Here is a 21552-nt window from a genome sequence, read left to right on the forward strand (position 1 = left end):
AGAGGAGCAGGGCTCATCCATGTTAAAGCCCCAGAGATGCTTCCCCACAGCGGGGCTTTTAGGTTGGGCTGTGCACAGCTCCCCACAGGTAGCGGGGGGGGGGGGGGGTCCCTGAGGAGCAAGGGCAGGCCCTTTCCCCTGGCTTTTCAGTGTTTTTCTGACTTTTCATTTTCAGATCTGCAGAGAAGTTGAAATAGTGAACTATGCCCTTTACCTAGTATCAGCAGCGTTAACCTTTTGTCATAGCTGCTCACACACTCCCTGTGCACGCTCACACACACTTAGGCACACACACCTTTTTTTCCCCCTGAACCGTTTGAGAGTAAGCTGCAAGCACTGGGACGTTTTACCCTTAGTACTCCAGCCTGTCCCGCTTAAGGCCCAGGGTATTTTCCAGAACACCCGGGATAAAATCCCATTCAGCGGGACACACAGCATTGATACAATACCATTATCTAATCAATACTCCCTAGTAAAGCTTCCCTTATTGCCCAGTAATGGCCTTTATGGCTCCCTCCCCCTCTCTCTTCCGCCCCCCCCCCCAACCCCAATCCCATCAAGGACCATTCACTGTGTTTAGCTGCCTTAGGCTCATTATCTTCTTTTCTGAGTGGCAGGAGTTTGGGGCTCTGGCCTTTTTTTTTTTTTCCTCCTGTAAAGTGGATCTTCATTTTAATTTCAGTTAAAATGGCTGAGGCTTCTCCCAACTCCTGAGCCAGGAGGGGCTTGATAGGATGCAGGCCGTGTCACTTCTCAGCTCCGTGGCCTTGGGCAGGTCACTTAAACCACTTAAACCAATTGTCTTATCTGTCGAATGGGAGTAATTCTTAACCTTGCACCATGCTTGTTGTGGGACTGAAATTGAACAAGGCCCTGTGATGAATGTGACTGGCGTGTGCCTGGCCTTTGGAGAAGGCTCCAGCAACAGCAGTAATTATCACTGTTGTTCTGCCTGGCTTCCCAGAGCAGGAAGGAGGTTCGGACCAGGGTTGAACTTGGGTTGGCCACCGCAGGAGGAACTCCTTACCCCAAGCTCATCCCGGGAGAAGGCTGCTGCGTCCTGCAGGCTCCCTGACTCGCCAGAGCTGCCATTAGACCTGTTTTGCTCATGCTGGTGGAGCGCGCCTCGAGAACGCGGAGCCTGGCTCCCAATGGAGGGGGCTGCAGTGTGGAATTTATTAATTAAGGCGGTTGCTCATGGGGCCCCAGAGTGCGGGAGGTTGCCGCTTAATTACTGAGAGCAGAGCTCGTGGAAATTCTCTCCAGTGCCCCAGTTTTGATGTCGCTGACGGTCGGAGCTGCAGCCTGGGCTCGGTCCCGCCTCCCTCTCCTTGGCCCTGAGCGCTTTCTACCCATTTACATGCTCCCTGGGACAGCAGTGTCCCACAGTGGTTCAGAACTTGGACGATCTGGGTGCGGAGTCGGACGGACTGGCTGAGGGGTCACCGGGCCACCTCTGCATCAGCGTGTCCTCATTTGTTAAATCTTAGAAGGATGTTTGTTCTGAAGCCTCAGTGATTCCTGTACGTGAAGGGGTGAGCACGGCGCTTGGCCAACAGTTTAGAGTGTATATCAACTATTTCTTTAGAGGAGTTCTCAACCCAGGCTGGTTTTGCCTCCCAGAGAACACATGGCAATGTCTGGTGACATTTTTGGTTGTCCCAGCCCAGGAGGAGCTGCCGCTGGCACCTACTGGGTACAGCCCAGGGATGCTGCTCATTAGCCTACAATATTCCAAAATCCCCGTGGTGCCAGTTTGGGAAACTGCTTTAAGGCACCCCCAGGGATTCAGGGCGGCGGGTGAAACATGGAGGTGCGGTCCTGCCCTCCCCCCGACCCCGTAGCTCTTCACCCCTTATCAGTTCCTTTGAGCTAGTTGGGGGCCGATGGGTGAACTGGGAGGGAAGAGGCAGGAAAGGAAGCTGGGTGTTTTAAGCCCTTGAGTTTACTGTTTAGTCTTATTCCCACCACCCCCCCATCCTATAACCAAAATATCACTTACTCACATCATCTCTTATCACCATGTGATCTTATCGTTGGAGCAACTAGTGTTTATTGAGCCTTTGCTGTATGCCAGTTACTAACTGTGCCCACTGCTCTCTCTCTGTTCTCTCATTTTCTCAACCCTGATAGGAAGGGGCCATTATCATCCCCATTCTACAGATAAGGAAACTGAGGCTTACTGATGGGAAGGCTCTAAGTTTTCTGAAATTCAACCCTTGGTCCTTTTCCAAAACTGTTCCTCCTGCGTCTCTCCCGTCGTGGTTGACGGGAGTGCTGCCTTCCGGTGCTTAACCCCCACACCTGGGCGTCCCTGTCCCACGCACCTGTGTGCCGCGCCAGCTGACCCTCCTGATGTCCTGTCTGCTCCTTTTGCCTGAATTCCCACCACGGCCTCCTCCTGCTTCTGCTCTCAGCCCTCTGCCACCTCTGAGCCAGGGCGCTCCTGCCAGCACCCAGGTCAGGCCAGGCTGCCCTCTGCTTGCCACCCCGTCTTACGGGTCCAGGCCAGGTTTCCCAGAGGCCTCACTGTCTACGCCCCTTGTCCCTGTGCACGTTCCCTTCCTGTGGCCTTCCTTGCTCTTCTTCCAGCTCACCACACCCTGGGGCCTCCGTCTAGCTCGGCTCTGGGCTCCCACGGCTCACTCTGTCACCCCGTTCCAGTGTGTGCTCAGGAAGGCTCCCCCGGCCCCCCCGCATTCCTGGTCCCCTCCCCCAGCTCGGTTTTTATCCTAGCACCCGTCGGTCACCTTTTGCCACCCACACTGTAATCATGCCCCATTGTTCGGTTTTTATTTTGTTTGTCTGCTCTCCCCTCTCACCAGGGTGCGTAGGGATTTTTGGCTGTTTTTTTGCTGATCTATCCCAACACACAGTTGGTGCCAAATATACTTGTTGGTTGGTGACGTCCCCAGGGCCACCTGGCTGGTAATGGGGCCACCAGGAGGCCAGAGCTTCACCTTCACGGCAGTTGCTCTGTCCTCACCGCCCTGTCAGGGCAGGGTCTCCCAGACCTGGCTGCTCACCGCGTTCACTCTGTCTCCGGAACGCTTTGCCGACGTCCACTGTGGGAACAACTCTATGTGAAGGACAGTTCTGCCCTACTTGCCAGCCCCTGTGGGCTTCTCCGTGGCCCATGGAGTCCAGTCCTAGTCTTCAGCCTGTCCTCGGCCCCACCTCCCTCCTGGTCCGGTGGGGCCTCCCCCCGCCCAGCTCTGCCCCTTGGAGAGCATGGTGGTCTTGAGAAGCTCAGACCTTGTGTATGCACCCCTGCTTCGGTGCCTCTGCTCACCCCTCTCAGAGACCCCTGGGGTCCAGTACCAGCTCACGTCGACACCTCTCACCCGACACCTCCTTCCTCCTCCAGGATTTCCAAAGTCTAAATCTTCTCTGGACACGTCACCTCAGAGCCGGGTCAGGCACCCCGCTGCGGGTCCTCAGGGCACCTTGCACTTACCCTTCGTGTCATCTGTCCCCATGTCTGCGGGTGCGCGTACCTGGCCGTGACTCCGGGAGCCCTCATCTCAGGCAGACCACGGCTGCTCTGCCCAGCTGCGTGTCCTCGATGTCTACCACAGGGCCTGGCATGTAATAGACACTCAGTAATTGTTCAGAGAACGTCCCTGTGCCTCCAGTGTCCTTCTCCTTCCCTTCTGCCAGCAAACTCCTGCTCATCCTTCAAGACCTCCCTCCAGTTTCCTCTCTCCCAAGCTCTTCCTCTGTGTGCTCGAAGAGCTTTGCCCATTCCTTCTTCTGTCACTTACTGCACTGGGCCCAAGCCCCGGTCTGTCCCGCCGCTGCTGAGCTGCTCTGGGGAAGGGGCTGGGCACGGTGCAGTGCGTGCATCTGACCCTGGCGGCGTTCGTGTCTTAGCCCGACCTATCTCTTTGGCTCGTCCTTAGGTACTGTTTGTGCTGTTTTGTGTTTGCTTTGTGTAGTGTGGTCTCCTCAGCCACTTGGGCACTTCCTGGAAGGCAGGCTCCGTGTCACAGCCCCACGTTGGCATCTCCTGTTCCCTGAGCCTGACACAGGGTTGTGTACCCCGAGAAAGGTTTTAGGAAATCCTTCTTGAATCTGTATCGCATCTACTTCAGGTTCCAGGGCCCGTGGCAGTTTGAGAGGCCCCTTGGCATTCTTTTTCTCATTCTGGACCAGCTTTATAATTTGCAGGGCCTGGCGCAGGGGCCCTTGTTCAGAAATGATTAAGCATTTCAAGACTGTGATAGTAGAGCTCTAACCCAAGGATAGGGCCTTCTGGGCCTCCACTCATGAGGCCTGCCCTGACCAGTGAGGGAAGACATGGTAGGGGTCACGATTCCATTTTTACAGAGGGCAAAATGAAGTGACCAACCCCGGATGCACAGCAGAACTGTCTTCCACTGACTCGGGGGCCACCAGGACTTTGAGCCTCAGTTTTCTCCTCTGTAAAATGGGCACATTGACCTGATCATAAAATGGCAAATAGAACAGCTGGTCACAAATCCCTGGACAGTCCCATCAGGAACAGCTCTGCCTTCCCCTTCAAGTCACTAATACAAAGTTCCTCTCTGCTTCTTGGAAGGACCTGAGTCCTGTAGACAGTAGGAGGCTAATTGGCTGTTGTGGTAGTTGAAGAAATTAAAGCCCTCAGAAGTGGAGAAGGCTGCTCCTTCTCATCTCTTTTTGAAGGAATGTGGGGACTTGGGTGGAAGGTTCCCCAGGGAGCCTTGGTATTTAGGTGCTTTGATATCTAGAGGAATAAAAGAGCAACTAATCGCTAAAGATGCCTGTTGCCCTAGGGGTGGCTGTTCCAGCAGTCTGAGGGTGGAGGGTGTGGCGGGGGGGGGGGGTGACAGTTCCTTCCTCTAAGAGCCATTGCTGCTTGAAGAGATACACAGACCAGAGACCCAGAGGGTTCCAGCAGCATCTACCTGTAGGGCAGGCTTTTGAAATCTCACTTTCTCTGGGAACCACGTCCCCCACCCTGTGAGTGGCTGTCTTTCTTTCCCGAAAGACAGTGAAAGAGGGGTTTCCTAGCTGTCCTCCGTCCCCCACCTCCCGCAGAACAGGTTTTTATTCTTTTTCTTTTCTTTTCTTTTCTTTTTCCCCCTAAGGTTTTATTTATTTATTTGGCAGGGAGACACAGCGAGAGAGGGAACACAAACAGAGGGAGTGGGAGAGGGAGAAAGAGGCTTCCCGTCGAGCAGGGAGCCTGATGTGGGGCTCAATCCCAGGACCCTGGGATCATGACCTGAGCCAAAGGCAGAAGCTTAACGACTGAGCCACCCAGGTGCCCCAGAACAGGTTTCTCAAAGTGTCATCCTCAGACCTCGTCCTCACAGCAGGGCTGAGTTGGGAGTCTGCCTGTAACCAGGGGCCCCGAGGTCAGTGCACACAGCAGAGGAGGGGGCTGGGTGCCCCCCTACCCGCTTCCGCTGGGCTCCCACACAGGAGGGACTGTGCGATAGTGTTCTTTGATCCCTGTGAGAGGCGTGTTAGGGGCCCGGAGACAAGTGGGCAGGCCGGCAGGTTGTCACTGACCCGCAGCCGTGTTTTATGTGGATAGGGGCGGTTGGCTTATGTTTACACGTCCAGCCACACTGGGCACAGGACAAACAGCAGTGCGCGTCTGAGCACAGAGCAGGTGGAGCACGGCGGCCCCTGTGCCCGGCTCAGGCTGTGCGCGGTGGGCAGGATGCCTTCCCGTGCAGGTGCGGGGCTCGCCCGTCAGCTGCCTGAGTGACTCACTCTCCGTTGGACACGGTGACTAACCGGAGGCAGGAGGGGGTGTGGTGGCCTGCTTCAGCCCGAAATGACAGGCGGGCCGCGCTGCAGTCAGCACCTGATCCCAGAGGTGTTGGTGCAGGTTCCCCGGGCCGGCCAGACACACAGGTATTTCTGGACCGCGGCGGAGCCCGCTGCCAGGAGCTTCCCACCGGTGTCGTCGGTCCATCGGCGTGGGGCGGGTTTCCAGCTCCTTTGACTCTGGCAGCCCCGAGGGCCCTCCCTGCTCCTCCCATGACCCATGTTCTGTGTTTCCACAGGGCCCCACCTTCCTATTTCTCCCCGGCCACAGCCCGCCCATCACAGTTGAGGAGCTGTTTGCCTGAAGTTAATTTCCGGAGGCAGGTAAGGAGCCCAGGGGAAGGACTTCTGGTAGCAGGCCCCAGGGCGGTGCTGGGGAGTGCGTGTTGGGTCTGGGCTGCGGGGCTCCGGGAGCTCCTGCCGCTTCATTCTGCCACCGATGCGCTCTACTGCTCGTTTCTCCTGCCGCGCACGCTCTTCCCGTCAGCGCCGTGGCTCGGCTCATTTCTTTTAGGCTAAGATGTGTGCAGTCTCTGAATTAATATTTTGTGTAAGTTCTGTGAATCGCACAGTTATATGTTGTTTTACTTGCCTGTGTGTAAACGTACCTTTGTTAATGTGAGCATTTAAAATATATTGCAACTTTTTAAAAAAAACGGGTAGAGCAGAAGACAAGTGCAGGGACCCACGGGGCAGAGGGGGATTGTGTGCGTCAAGGACGCTCGTGCTGTCTGGCCCCAGCCTGAGGTGACTCGCTGTTTTCCGAGCAGGTGTAACACCACCCCGGGTCTAAGTGTATGCTCCAGCTTTATAAATGCAGGCATTCGAACAGCGTGAGCTTCAAGTTTATGCATGAGAACGCGCACAGGTGACTGTGTTTGTATTCAGAGCCGCTTGTGCCCGTCCAAAGGAGGCCAGCGTTCGAAGCTGCTTATCAGAATGGGCCTGACGGCGGCGCGGGATGCTGGGCGGTTCTGCTCTGGGGTTCCTCCTGTGCCGCAGCTCTTCTAAAGTGACAGCCACTGCTTCCAGGCCAGAGCGCGTGTGCTGGGAGAGGCCAGGTCCCTGCAGGGCAGGGCAGGAACATGCTATCACGTGTGGCCTCCCTGTCCCCCATGGAACGCAGTGTGGCCACCTAGGCCATGGGCCACTTTGTCACTTTGTATGGCTCCCTTCCAGTGGGTGGGATCCCCGTCCCAGTCAGCCTTCCTCCCACAGAGATGTGGGCTCAGAACCAACAGGAACGTAGGGGGTGTGGTGGGGAATGTGTCTGTGCGTCTGTACTGAACATATGTACCTTGGTTTCCCTTAATTACATTTGTCCCAGTCAGATGTAAGTTTCTGGACTTATCTCCGCTTTTGGTATAATACGTGGCTGTCTACAGCGGCATCTAGCCATGGGCCTCTGCCCTTACCATTCATTTGAGTAGCTGATGGTTTCCTGTTTCTGTGTTCCATTTTCTGGCTCGTCTCCATTTTTCCCTGGTTAGCTCCCACAGTGGTAGCTAGGAGAGGGAGCAGGTCTGCCTCTGACTTGGGCAGTTAACACCGAGACATTTTCTCAGAACTCAGAATGGAAGCGCCACCTTTTTAGATGTTGGCATGTTTCCAAAGCATCTGGGAGACCATAACCGAGAGTCACCGTGACCTTTGCCTGCTCACGGCTCAGGGCTCCACAACTACTCTGTCCAAATTACTCACAGTTTGGGCTTCCGTAATTCAGACACACGTCATAGGCGCCCAGTTCTTCATCCCTTATGGGGGGAATATGGACTTTCAAATGAAGTTGATCTGATACCGGTCAGAATGGTGATGACAATGTAATAGCATGTTTGCTGGGATAGGCACCAAACCCAAACACGCTTTAACAGACGTGTAGCGTATCAGCAATTGCAGCGTATGTGTTGTTTGGGTTGACTATGGGTTCCTCTCTTCAGTATTAATTTTCTTCACAGTGACACTTCTGATGCACATTCTGTCTAGGACGGAACCGTGTGAACTAGTCATGATGCCGTCCTCTATTGGGATTGAAGTGTGGGGACAGGCATGTGTGCTCGTGGCTCCTACATTCTGCCCCAGATCCAGCCCCGGGTATTTCTGCTTGTCAGGCAGCAGGGCAGAAGCAGCTCAAAGTAAAGCTCGAAGAATGCTAGAAAACCAGAATTCTTAGAAATGACGAGTCTGCCTAGGAAGCTGAAGTGGGAGTAACCTGGCCCCAAAGACCTGTTCGGGCCCCATGACACCGTAGGCCTGTGGCTGGGTGGTGTAAACTCCCCCCACCCCCGTAATCACAGTTTGAGTGTGGGAGGGCCTCGGGACAGTGAGGCTCCAGTGGAAGACAATAGAATGACTGCCGTCTGTATAGGGTGCCAGGATTGTTGCACAGAGCAAAATTCTGTAAAACTAGACAATGTAGAGTGATTCGCACACTCGGGCTCCTGGTCAGGCTCACACACTTCTCTTGGTTCTGAGCCCACATCTCTGTCGGAGGAAGCTCGGCTGGTCAGGAAAGGACAGTGAGGAAGGGGTCCCCACCCACGGGGAAGCCAGGACCCCTAGGTCCTGGGATGCGCCCCCAAACCAGATACATACCCTTGTCTGAGTAGGGCCCAGCCCCTGAAGGATGAATAGATCTTGCTCTAGGACCTGGGACTGGGGTGTGGTTTGTGACTTAGGATCAGAATAAGGGCTTGAACCAGATGGGCCTGTTGGGAAGTTGGGGTGGGGGTAGGTGGGGAATCTTGCTGGAATTCTGGTTCTTTTGTGTGTGGTGACACCTAGTGGCAGGTCACCAGTCTTCGATTCTGCCTTTCACAAGGAGAGAGCAAGCTGACCGTTGGCCCTTGGACACAGGATGGGAGTGGAAGATTTTTTTACTCCCGGAAGCCCTGACTCCCAGTTTGAGGGCTTTGTGGGGGTGTTTCAGAAGTCCTCTGGGGAATAGGATGCGTAGGGTAGCCCAAGGCCCTCCACTTGGCAAGGCTTCAATTCTGCGACATTTGGCCCTAAGTCAGTGTGGGTATCATAGTGAGGAAGACGCTTGGACACCACAGGCGGTCCTCATTTTCTGCTCAGCCAGCCAGACGGTCTCTGTTAAGTGCCTCCCAGCCCCCGTGCTGGGCTGCGGGGGATGGGCTGAGCTAGGTGGGCCTGGCCCTCTAGTTGGGCAGGGGAGAGATGATAAGCAAGTATTCTATAGCAAGACCTGCTCAGAAAATTGGGATGAGCCTGGGCTTTGTGACCTGGAAGGTGTAGGGGTTGTGGGGGTGGGGGGACACAGAACCTGCTTCAGTTATGCTGTCAGAAAAGTTCCCCAGGAAGGAGTTTTTAAGCACGTTGAAGGATGAGAAGAAGCCAGCCCGGGCTCAGGGGACACCCAGTGAAAGGCTGCTGGGGAAAGAACTTCCTGGTATGTTCTAGAAATAGACTGGGGTCAGGAGGGCAGGGCACGTGGGGAGGCGTGTGGAGCAGGAGGCTGGGCGGCCCATGCAGGCCTCGTGGGCCCTCGTGTGGGGAGTAGAGTGGAAAGGAGAGGAGGTGTCCGTGTGAGATGTGAAGTCCCATGACTGGGCTTTCCCACTCAGCTGTGCTAGGGAGTTAGGGTTGTCTGCTATGCTGGGGATGGCGGGGCTGCCTCCCCCCAGCGCCCTTCTGGAGGTGGCTTACCCCTCTTTCCCGGTTGTCAGTGTTCATTAGGCTTTTTTCTGAGCCCAGAGGAGGTGGCGGGTAAGAAGACCTTAGGGAGTGTGGCCGGGAGGGTATGTGGGGGAAAGGCAGGCCCCGGGAGGAGACAAGCTACATCAAGTCTACAGCTCTACGGAAGCCCCAGCTTGACGGCTTTTTAGCCCACTGTGGGGACTTTTGGGACCAGAGCCCCTGTGAGCTGACGGGGACTGAGCAGCTGACGGGGACCTCCGGGGCTCTGGCACATCTCGGAGTCTGCCTCCTGCACAGAGAGCAGGCCGGCCTGGGAGAGCCCGCCGGTCTGGGGCTTGCTGGCCCCCAAGGGATGGACGGTGTGAGGAGTGTCCTTGGCTCGCAAGCCAGGTTCCCTCGGTCCTCCAAGCGCAGCCCCTTGGCACCAGGGCTGCCGAGGCTCCGCCCCCACCAGCTGCTGCGTTATTTCTGACTCATCCAGGGGTTACAAGTGTGTAACCCAAACCCCTCCACGCCTGGCTTCCTCTCTGCCGGCTCCTCCTGGGGGGGGAACCCTGGGACTTCTCTCCTGGGACCTTTCTGCAGCTTGGGGCCCTGTGGTCTCTGGACACAGCCGCAGCCCACAGGCGCTGCCCTCTGACGGGGGTGGGCGTGTGAGGGTGACGGCCATGAGCTCAGGTGGGTATCCGTGCCCCATGGCCCCGGCCGGCCTGTCCCCATCAAGGGACTCCTTGGAGCCTGGCCCAGGCGCCGGCCTCTTGAATTCGTCAGGAGCTTCCGCGGAGGGGGCTGCCTTCGTGTTCGGGGCTCAGTCCCAATCTCACGGTTTCTCCAGCCAGAAGTGCCGGCCAGCTGCCTCTGGCCATGTCGCTTTTGCTCTTTGTGGAAGTTGCATGCTTGAAAACCTGGGACACTGGGCTTCCTTCAGCACATCTCTTGGGGCTCATCGCAGGCTTCTTGGTGAGGGGGTGGCTGGAAGGTCAAGCTGGCCAGAAGTTCTGGGTCAGCTCAGCGTCCCTGGGCCCAACAGCTCCTCGCAGAGGGTGCTGGCCACCAGCGCCTGCACTGGGATCGAGCCACTTGGTCCGGCTGCCTGGGGCCAGCAGGGGTGAGGGAGGAACGTGCAGCTCGCCACCTGCTCTGGGCTCTCAGAAGCGAGACCCGGAAGCCCCGTGGGCCGCCCGGTGGCTCCTGCCAAGCACTCAGTGTGGATCTGGTGCAGCCCGTTCCGACCCCCGCTTCAGCGCCTCTCCCCGCTCTGCAGGAGCCCCCAGGGCTGGCCAGGGGATGAACCGCGAGGGGGCGCCCGGGAAGAGCCCGGAGGAGACGTACATTCAGCAGAAGGTTCGAGTGCTGCTCATGCTGAGGAAGATGGGATCAAATGTGAGTGCCTTCGGGGTGCGGAGCAGCTCTCCTCCGAAGGGTGCCTGATGTGGGCGGCAGCCACCTGCTGTGACCGCGCTGCTCTGGGAGTGGGGCTGCTGGCCTTGGGGTCGGGCTCCAATCCCGTCCAGTTCCGGGGGGGTGCTGCTGGGGCAGTCTTCCCATCCCTATGCCGAGCTGGGGCCCCGGGGGGGCTCTGAGCCCCTACGGGCCCTGACCTGACACTTTTCCCATCTCCCCAGGAGCTGCCCACGGGGCGCTGGGCAGGAAGGGCCCTGAGAGGGCCTCATTGTTCAGGAAGAAAGGGATGGGCTCCCTGGGCAGGCCTCGTGCTGCATGGAAACGCAGTCTCAGATCTGATCCTGGGGGACCATGGTCCTGGCTTCCGGCAAGGGGGAGGGGGCACTTGCTCTGGAACCCAAGGGTCAGGACTCAGGAACAGGGGCCCAGGGATGAGAGGAGGCGGGCCGCCCTTCACTGTGGCCTTCTCACCCTTGCAGCTGACGGCCAGCGAGGAGGAGTTCCTGCGCACCTACGCGGGGGTGGTGAACAGCCAGCTCAGCCAGCTCCCCCAGCACTCCATCGACCAGGGTGAGTCCCTGCGCGCCCGCCACGCCTTCCCCAGAAGCGCCACGCTGTGGTTCCTGGGGAACACTTAGCTCCGGGGTCACACATGGAAGGTCCGGAGCAGCCTCCCTTCCAGGGAGCTGAGCCCCGGGCTCATTTCTTTCCCCAGGTGGGAGCCGAGGACCCCATCGGGTAATGCTGGGATCCCCTCTTTTTAGCCTCGGAGGAGCCGAGAAATGGAGGCATCTGGGAGCCCCTGGGACTGCAGAGGCTCTGGGTTTTTGCATTTCTTCCGTTTTTGGCTTGATCCCCGCCCACCCAGCACCTGGTGCAGGGAGAGCATGAAACCGCCTCCTGGGCTCGGACCTGTCCTGGGCTTGTGTGTTCCCAGGTGTACCCAGGCAAGAGGCCCCAAGGGCTCTATTCCGAGGTCTCCGTCTGGCCAGGGGAGTCGTTTCCGTTCTGGTGCTCTCCCCCGATCATAATAACGGTAGCAGGAGATGCTCTGGTATTTATTGTCTGGCAGGTGCCTGCTGAGTGCTGGCCGCACATCATTCATTCAATCGTGGAAAGGTACTGGTGATATTACATCACAGGCAAGGAAATGACTCGGATGAGTGAGGGATCGTCCTGGTCTTACTGCCCGTCCCCAGAGAACTCAGGACAACCTGCTGCCCTGCTCCAGGCCAGGGCTTGTCACCGTCTATCCCGGAGCAGCAGGAGGCTGGGCACTTACGGGCTCTCCCATTCTGGAAGGCTTCCTCTGACCCTGGATCCCACAGCATCCTCACTGGCACTTCCATCTAGTCCTTCCCTTTTTTTTTGCCTTGTTGATGTTACTGACCATGAAATGGGCAGCCCATGGGGTGTCTGTGTGAGCCGGCTCCCAGCAGTGGAGCGCTGAGGGGCCTGTGGCTGATCCGTGGGGCCCAGGAGGAGAGCAGGTGTAGCATACGAGGCCGCTTGTCTTGAAACTGTCCTTGCTCTCCTGGAGATCACAGGCCTCAGCTCTGGCATAGGGCCCGGCTCCCCAGCTCTGACGCCGGCTGTCACCTGGCCTGTGCACCCAACTCAGCAGAAACGTACAGGGTGTCCCCGTGGCTGCGGCAGCTCCCAGAACAGCCTGCCTGGGTCACACTCACACTGCAGCCTGTTCTGTACCGACAGCCAGGGTAGAGTCAGCCCCTCCTGGGGTTTTGTTTCTGGGAGAGATCCTTTCTCATCCCTGGCTGATCCGGGTTTCCAGCACGCGCTCCCCCCCCCCCCGCCGACCCCACTGAATCCTGAATTATATTTCCCTGGGACCGTCAAGCTCCTGGGTCCCTAGGACATTGCCTTTTCTCCCACCCCGGTTTTAAGTCACTGAATTAACCAGAATTGGGGCTGGGTGATAAGGATGCCTCCAGAAAGATGCTGTTAAAGGAAAAAATCATAAGTTGTAGAGCTGTATGTCATTGTAGAAAACACCCCTCCACCACACACACGCACTCACACATGTATGTATATAGGAAAGCAAGCTGTAAGAACATAGACCAGGCTGTTAATAGGAAATTTTAATAGAGAGTAGAACTACATAAGGGACATTAACTTTCCAAGTCACACGTTTTTGGAAAACATTTTTTAACCTTGTACATGCATTGCTTCTGCAGTAAGGGGAAGTTTTAGAGCATGAAGAGAGTTCTCCGTCTTGCCTAGCTGAACCAGCAGTCGGGAATAAAAATGAACTGTTAACTGTGCGGAGTTAAGGTCATGACAATGTCACCTGGTCTGAAACTGCTGAGCAGTCAGGAGTGAGCCACGGCATGTGGGCATGCCCCCAGAATTGGGACCTTCCGAGTTGTGGGCAGGCCTCAGCTACGTCTCCCCGGGGAGCAGGCTTCCAGAGCTGCACCAGGACCCAGCTTGGTGGCTGGGGGTGGTTCTCTGCTGTTGGGGCCCCCTGCCTGCTGCCCTGGGTCCCCACAGTCACCCCTGGGCTGAGCCACATAGGAAGACATGACACCCTGCTGCAGATGGTCCCTGAGGATTCCTGTGGACTGGGTAGGAGGCGAATGGGCAGCTGTGCCTGGGAGAGCTTATTAAGCCCGGCATTAACTTTGTGTGCCTAAGGACACTGCAGACAAATGCACGACAAAACCGCAGTCGGTGCAGTCTCTCCTGTCGCGGGGGGCACGACCCCAAGAGCAAGGCCTTGCATCTCTGCCCACACTGTGGGGCCAAATCGGTCTTGGCTAACATGCTAGCCTGCCTACCTTATCTGTCTGCAGGGCCGACTTTAGCTGATGCCACAGGGATGCTGCTGGCAGGAGCCCAGGAGCTGCCCAAGTGGTAAAAGTCTCAGATCATTGCTTCCAGTGCGCGGGGTCCCATAAAGACCTAGGAGCATCAGCCTGATGGGCTTGACAGTCTGGCAGAAATCTGCTGTGAGCACCTCCTGCCACAAGGTGGCACTGTGTCTCAGCAGATGCCCAGCACTGTCCTGCAAGAGCCCCAACTCCGTGAACTCCTCTCTGTGGGCCTGAGGCCACCCACCAACGGGACAGAGCTTGGCATGGGTCTGCCATTTTTTTTTTTTTAACTTTTTAAAAAGATTTTATTTATTTATTTGACAGCGCGCAAGTAGGCAGAGCAGCAGGCAGAGGGAGAGGGAGAAGCAGGCTCTCCACTGAGCAGGGAGCCCGATGTGGGGACTTGATCCCTGGACCCCAGGATCATGACCCGAGCCAAAGGTAGCCGTTTAACTGACTGAGCCACCCAGGCGCCCTGGTCTGCCATCTTTAGACTCACACATGTTCCTTTCTGGGGCTGGAGAGGTCTGGTACTGGGAGCCCTGCTGGCCCTGCCTAAGCCCCCCAGGGAGGAGAATGGGCTCGGCGTCCCTCACCGCACGCCCAGGCCTCCTAGTCTTCCTTCCGTGAACTATGAACGTGGGTGCGGTATCTGCTGGGTCTGGGCCGGTGCCGGAGCCATGCTGCGTGCGTGGGCCTGCACTGTAGGGGCTCCCTAGCCAGCGCTGAGCCGTGGGCCTGCCTGGCTTCTGCCGGTCTGAAACCCCCCTGACAGTCTCCTTCTGGAAGCCCACCTTTCCCTCCCTCGTCCCCAGCAGTACACCTCTTTGTGTCTCTCCGTCTGCCCCGGCCTCATCTTCTGCCTCCTCCGCTCACTGTCCGCGAGTGCTCCTTTTCCCACACCACACTGATGCCTTCCACCTTCGGCCCTCCCATCTGTCACACCACCCCCCGCGGGTCTCACGGGCTCTGGTCGATGTCCTCCAAATATACACCCTCAGCCCAGACCCTCTCCTGACCCCCAGAACTTTACACGCGACTCCTCCTGACCATCTCACCCCAGACAAGCCACACTCAGATCCGGGGTTCATGCTCTCCCCACGGATCTGTTCCTGCGCCTGTGTTCTCAGTGCCAGACATATCACCACACACCCAGTGCACCGGGGACTCCTCTTTGGAGACCCAAGTGTCTAGTAAGTTACCAAGTGCTTGTGATTCTTCTGCCTTTCGCTCTTCAGATCTGCTCTGTCTTCTCCGGCCTGGTTTGAACCCTCAGTGTGTTTAGAGCCCGTATTCATGTTTGTCTTGATCCCCGCAGACAGTTCCTGGCATCTTGACTTCTTCCTTGCCCCTCCAGTGTACTTCCTACCCCTACCTCAGCAGGTCTTTCCCTGACTTAAAATCGTTCAGTGGCTCCTTACTGCCCTGTGGTTGAAATCCGGCCCCCTAACGTGATCAGCAAGATCCCCGGACGTGTGACCTCATGCCCTGTAAACAGCCATAGCAAATGGCTTTCAGCTCCTGTCTGGGGCTGGTCCTTGTGTCTCTGCATTTGCCTCTGGGCTGCCGGGAGCTCAGCCCTGACCCGCAGCCGTCTCCTGCATCTCACAGGCTGGGCCAGGCCCTCCTGTGGTTACTTACCATCACACACATGCGCCCCAGCCGTGCTTCTCCCCACACTGTCTCCTGGTCTTCTCTTGAGCAACTCTGACCCTCTTCATCCTGGGCTTGTGGCTTCCCCCTTTGTATTTCTGGGGCTGGGCCCCCACAAGGCCCAGGGCACGCTTGGACAAATGAATGGACCAGGCTGTGGGTCCGAGGGCCCACTGTGCCCCAGAAAGGCAAGTGCTCAATTCTCAGAGCACTGTCTCCTGCTCCCCCAGGGTGGCCTAGCAGACCTGACAGCCAGGCAGGACTGCCTCTGAGCCAGAGGAGATCAGTACCTCTCTGGGACAGTCACCTCACTGAGAAAGCCAGCTGGAGGTGTGGGGGGTCAGAGCTGTAGCTTCCAAAAAGCAAGCTTGATGGAATGCTGAGTTCATTCCTTATTGCTGGTGCTACTTTGTGCATAACACGTGTTGATCTTCTTTCCTGGTCATAAGATAACACACAGTCATTGTAGAAAGTGGGGAAAGGGAGAAGCAGCAGAAAAGCTGGACAGATTGAACCCGACCACTCGGCTACAAGCACTGTTACCTCCTGGTCAAGTACCCATCAGCCTTTTAACACAGGCTTGTATCGGGCAGCCGGGTGCACCCAAAACTACAAGGTCACCGAATCTGGGGTGAAGACCCAGGTCACTAGGCCTCAGCGGTGACCAGTGGCCAGTGATGGCAGCGGCTCTGCCCTCCCTGGTTTTGCTCTGTCAGCTCCCCATCTCCATGTTCACTTCCTTCCCCCTTCAGGGAGGTATTAAGGGCAGCCAGGCATCTCGCTTGTAGCTTTAAAATACATTCTGGGGCGCCTGGGTGTCTCAGTCCATTAAGTGTCTGCCTTCAGCTCAGGTCATGATCCTGGGGTCCTGGGATTGGGCTCTGCGCCGAGCTCTTTGCTCAGTGGAGAGCCCGCGGATTCCCTGCTTGTGCACTTGCTTGTGCTGGCTCTCTCGCTCACTCTCTCTCGCTGACAAATAAATAAATAAATAAATAAAATATTTTTTAAAAAATAGGCTCATATTTATATCATAAATTTGGGACCATACAGTATAAACATTTAATATCCATTTTAACATGCATGTTTTACTTATGATTAATTTTATAGTATTTTTTAAAAGATTTTGTTTATTTGAGATAAAGAGAACAAGCAGGGGGAGCAGCAGAGGCAGAGGGAGAAGCAGGCCCCCCCACTGAGCAGGGAGACTGATGCAGGGCTTGAACCCGGGACCCCGGGATCATGACCTGAGCCGAAAGCAGACGCTTCAACTGACAAAGCCATCAGGCGCCCCGATGATATTATAGTATTTTTTTTTTTTTACAGATTTTATTTATTTGTTAAAGAGAGAGAGAGAGCACAAGTAGGCAGAGTAGCAGGCAGAGGGAGAAGCAGGCTCTCTGCTGAGCAGGGAGCCCAATGCAGGGCTCCAGCCAAAGACCCCAGGATCATGACCGAGTCGAAGGCAGGTGCTTAACCACCTGAGCCACCCAGGTGTCCCCAATTTTATAGTATTTTAAAACAGTTTTGAAGAAAACATTTTAGTGATTGCTTAACGTGCAGCCCCCTGGCTGTGCCATAATTCATTAACCAGTCCTTTTTCCTTTGTACGTTTCCTTCTCATTTTTGCTATTAATTACAGTAACAGCACACACACACTGAGCTCCTCCTGTGTGCCGGCTTTCTTGTAGGTAGCACACAAGTGTGACCCCAGTGAGTCCCCGTGACAGTCCTGAGGCAGGTGCTGTCACTGCCCTGCCTCAGAGAGGAGGGGACAGGCCTGGAGAGGGTTGGTCTAGTGCTGGGCGGCTCAGCCAGGGGGGCGGGAACCCAGGTGTGGCCAGCACCCAGCATCCATCCTCACTGGTAACCCTTCCTCTTCATTTATTTTAAGATGAATTCTAGGAGTGGCTTTAAGTTCATGTGCGTTTTTAAGCAGTACTGAGTTTTATCTGAGGAACAGGGGTGATTTAGGCAATTAATATATCAGTTAAGGTGCAGAAATCATTTGGCGTTTTTGGCTGCCTTTTAGTCCTAGGCCTTTCCCCCAAGGTGCCTTTGAATGTGCTGGTTCTCTGCACACTCTAGCTAGGGGATGGCGTGCCCAGCGAGGGCCGGTCCCCAGCCCCCACTGGCACTCTGCTGAGCCTCCCCAGGACAATGGTGCTTGCAGAACTCTCGTCCTCGTGCGGTGCCGTGGATAGGCTCTTGTGTAGGTGTCCCGGGCACTGGTCTAGACTTGGCCCCTTTTGTGAAGGAGGCTTCTGTCCCTGCCCTGCCCCAGGGCCTCCCAGGCCCTCCCCTGGCCTGCCACTACTCCCCTTCTTGGCCCCAGGAGCCACAGTGCTGGCACGCTGGCGGCTCAGGTCTGTTCCAGCCTCGGTCTGATCACACTCTTTCTCCAAGAGACTTTCCAGGGAACGGCCCCAGCCTGGAGCCAGCTGGGCTGTCCCAGGGCTCTACTGGCTTTCCACCCTGGAAGCCAAAGCTGCTGCTCAGGGTATGCTGCCAGGGAGCCTAAAATAGGTCATTTGGTCTCAGGGTTACACTGGGAACCTTGTTAAAATGCTTGTGGTCCCAGGCACACCCGGGGAAGCCTGTGACACCAGGGGAGGGCCCACCACCACACAGGTTTCACGGCTGACCAAGGGGCTGCCCTCCTCTACTCATTCCCCTCTTCGTGGCCCTCTCGAGCCCCCGGCAAGATGCTGGCACCGTGGGACCTGTTCCACAGCCAGCCTTCTTCCTGGAGCCCTGTCCCACGCCCTCCAGCTTCTGCTCTCGCACTTCCTCCACGCAGCCCTCTCTGGCTCCTTCCGGGCTCAGCCGGGGCCCCTCCTCTTGCTGCGGAGCTCCCTGCAGCCTCTTCTGCAGTGTAGCTGCTGTCACATTATCAGGACCCCTTTGGGACCCAGATCTGTGCTGTGCTCCCAGTGACACGTGCAGCCCCTAGTCCAGCTTCGGGCACAGAGCTGGAGTTTTCCTGAATCCTTGTGCAGACCGGGCCTCCAGGAGTCAAGTCCTGTATGAGCGGGGACCGTCTGCTGGGGGTTCTGTGTCCTCTCTTCTCCCAGGTGGAGCTCCCAGGCTTCTCCCAGAGTCCCCCGGCGATGGCAGGCTCTGGGCTGAAACGGCAGTTGGGACTCGGGAGAATTCCAGTCTATGGGACAAGAAGATTTTTTTTTTTAACTTTAATCAACACTTAGATGAGAATTACCTGTAACCCAGTAATAATAAAATTGAACCCAAAAGATCAGGAATCAGACTGAAAAGTCAATCGGAAGGATTGGGTATGTGAAAACCCAGTTCACAGTAAGAAATCCCAGGGCACCCGGTGGCTCAGTTGGTTAAGCAACTGCCTTCGGCTCAGGTCATGATCCTGGAGGCCAGGATCAAGTCGCACATCAGGCCCTCTGCTCATCAGGGAGCCAGCTTCTCCCTCTGCCCCTCGCCCTTTCATGCTCGCTCTCTCTCTCAAATAAATAAAAAAAGAAAGAAAAAAAAAAAAAAAGAAAAGGCATCCCAAGTCCGGGTCAGGGGCGTGCTGAAAAGCAGGGCCCGTTGCCCCGTGCAGCCTCTGGTCCTGACCTGGGAAGGGCTGCTTTGACCCTTCCTTACCCAGCCTCATGGGTTCTAGTGCACAGAACCAGAACAGGGCCTCAGAGGTCTCACGGCCCCTCGGGCAACACTGCATTGACTTCCCAACACGCCATCAAAGGCAGATCTCTGTCTTGGAGCGGGGTGTCAGGGGTCCGCTCAGTCCAGCGCGGATGGGACAGTGTCGCTCTCTTTGGCCCATCCATCCGTGTGCCGAGTGCAGTGCCAGGTGACAGTCCTCGCCCTCGAGCCGCCAGTCCGGCAGGGTGGACAGACATGAACAAATGCTCAGATTGCCATGTGACTCATCCTGAGGGAAGGGAAGCCCACCCAGAAAGCCACAGAGGAAAGGTGCTGTTTGCCAAAGCCCTGATGGGTGTGTGGGAACGTGTGTGGCAGAGGGGAGAATTGGAGGAAGCCTCTGGAGCCTGCCCAGCATGAGTGTTGGGTGTCTTTGTGTCCCCTTAAAAGATTGATGTGGTGGTGGCCAGGTGGGTGGTGGCTGGCGGGAAAGGCACGTGGGCTCTGGACAGAGTCCAACCTGAGGACTGCAAGGGGTCCCCACAGATCCGAAGGGGAGGGATGGCTAGGTCAGATTGTCATCCACTTAGGGTGAGTGCTGGGGAGAGGTCGCAGGACAAAGGTAAGGCAGGTTACGGGGTGACCTGGAAGGTCGCAGGGACACCCACATGTGAAGTGATGCTATTTTTCAGAGGCTGGACATTCAGGACCAGGACCTGCAGGCAGGGTGACCAGGTGGGGGTAGGACTGGAGACTCGGGGCCCAGGGCAAGAGGCACCTGGTCTGAGCAGCGGAGAGGCAGGAAGGGGAGCTCCTGGGGTGTCTGGCAGGGTGGGAGCCAGATCAGAGCTCAGGTGCAGGAGCGTGGGCCAGGGGAGGCGGGGAGTCCTGGGAACGTCGCAAGGGGAGAGCAGGCAGAGTGAGGGGAGGACAGAGCCCAGTGAGCACAGCGCAGAAGGCAGCAGGGGACATAGTACAGCTCTGGAAGGAGGGGAGGGGCAGCAGGGTCATTATCAGGGTCCCCCCGGGCTTGTCATGAAAGGGTCAGTGTTTGGGGCGTCTGGGTGGCTCAGTGGGTTAAAGCCTCTGCCTTCGGCTCAGGTCATGATCCCAGGGTCCTGGGATCCAGCCCCAAATCAGGCTTTCTGCTCAGCGGGGAGCCTGCTTCCTCCTCTCTCTCTGCCTGCCTCTCTGCCTACTTGTGATCTCTATCTGTCGAATAAATAAAATCTTAAAAAAAAAAAAAAGAAAGAAAGAAAGAGTCAGTGGTGACTTTCCTAAAACAGTATCTGCGGAGCCCCGGCTGGGAGCCAGATTGCCAAGGGCCTGGGAGCCAGATTGCCAAGGGCCTGGGATCAGTGAGGAAATGGAAGTGGGAGGACAGAGATCCCTTTCAGAATGCTGGTGGACAAGGGACATCAGCTCAGGGCTGGGGGTGGGGGTCAAGGGCCAGTCTGTAGCATTGAGCTCTCAGTGTACAGGCCACAGACCACCACCCCTGAATCGCCACGGATAATTTGTTAAAAATGCAGACTCCTGCCCCCCCCCCCCCAGCTCTACTGAATCAGAATGCCAGCCAGGCGAGCCTGGGAATCTGCATTTGAAATAGCCCCCCTCTCCCAGGGGTGATTCTCATGGCCTCTTGAATTTGAGAATATACCAGGGTTTTAGATGAAGACCTGGTCATTCCTGACCACTCCCACCCACTCCTCCCGAATTCTGTCTCTTCTGCATACAGCCAAGCTCTCTGGTCTAGGAGAGCTTACATTTTTTTTGGTCGGAGAATTTGAGGAAAACAAGTACCTCATTTGGGAAAACAAGCCCAGAGGTAGGGAGTGTCTGTGTTGGGTATGGGGCATGGGAGGGTGGGAAGGCGTGAGGTGGGTTTGAGGGAGCTTGCCTGGGACTAGAACAGAGCAGGTGCACTAGAACTCCAAGTTGTGATACCCCCACCCCCCCACGAAGCTGTTTATGATGCTTTTCGCTGCCGATGTCTTCCCCGCTGGTCAGGTGGGCGGGCTAGGTGGGATCCGTTGCATTTCACAGATGAGAAAACGGAGGTGGGTGTGCACGCACGTTGCCCAGGTAGGCGGGGTCAGACCCAGGCCCGGGTGCCGGGGTGCCAGGGTCCACCGAGGGAGCCTAAGCCCAGGGAGGCCCTCACTGGCTGGTCAGGAGGCCCAGCGCATCTGCTAGGAGCCCGCCCCACATCTGGTGCCATGTGCTCACCTTCGGGCGGCCTGAGTGCCTGGTGATGTGGTTGTCAGCCTGGAGCCTGGTTTGGCTGCAGGGACCTTGGATCTGTGGCCACTGTCCCCATGGCAACCAGCATCGTGCTGTCTCTAGGTAAAAGCCATCCCCTGGGAACCTTGGGCACCAGCTCAGAGAGGTATAGAATCCCCCGGGCTGCTAAAAACAGTGTCTGCCACCCAGCGGGTTTGTCTGGGAGGAGGCCTAGCCCAGGCGGTGCTGGAGCCCCATCCCCATGGAAACTTCCCGCCTTGGAGGAGGGTCTGGGACCTGTTTTTCCAGAAGCCTTGCTGCCCAGCTCATCTCCCAGGAGCCGGTAGCTGAACCACTGCCATCTTGGGTAGCTGGGTAGCAG

At 56.7% G+C, this 21552-nt stretch overlaps 1 protein-coding gene across 4 annotated transcripts in view; it reads left to right on the forward strand.

Annotated features, from left to right (window-relative positions):
- CTNNBIP1 (catenin beta interacting protein 1) overlaps window positions 1-21552 on the forward strand; it is a 48538-nt gene that overhangs the window by 15450 nt on the left and 11536 nt on the right. For 2 of the 4 annotated variants that reach the window (XM_047726988.1, XM_047726987.1), the window contains 3 exons: window positions 6024-6108; window positions 10706-10824; window positions 11325-11415. In XM_047726988.1, the coding sequence (XP_047582944.1) occupies window positions 10729-10824; window positions 11325-11415 (187 nt within the window). In that variant the 5' untranslated portion in view covers window positions 6024-6108; window positions 10706-10728. Of the gene's footprint in view, window positions 1-6023; window positions 6109-9526; window positions 9603-9967; window positions 10120-10705; window positions 10825-11324; window positions 11416-21552 lie in introns of those variants that run through there. The other 2 variants (XM_047726984.1, XM_047726986.1) reach the window with 2 other exon arrangements.

The sequence above is a fragment of the Lutra lutra genome, chromosome 4, assembly GCF_902655055.1.
Source record: "Lutra lutra chromosome 4, mLutLut1.2, whole genome shotgun sequence".
In the NCBI taxonomy this organism is placed as follows: Eukaryota; Metazoa; Chordata; class Mammalia; order Carnivora; family Mustelidae; genus Lutra; species Lutra lutra.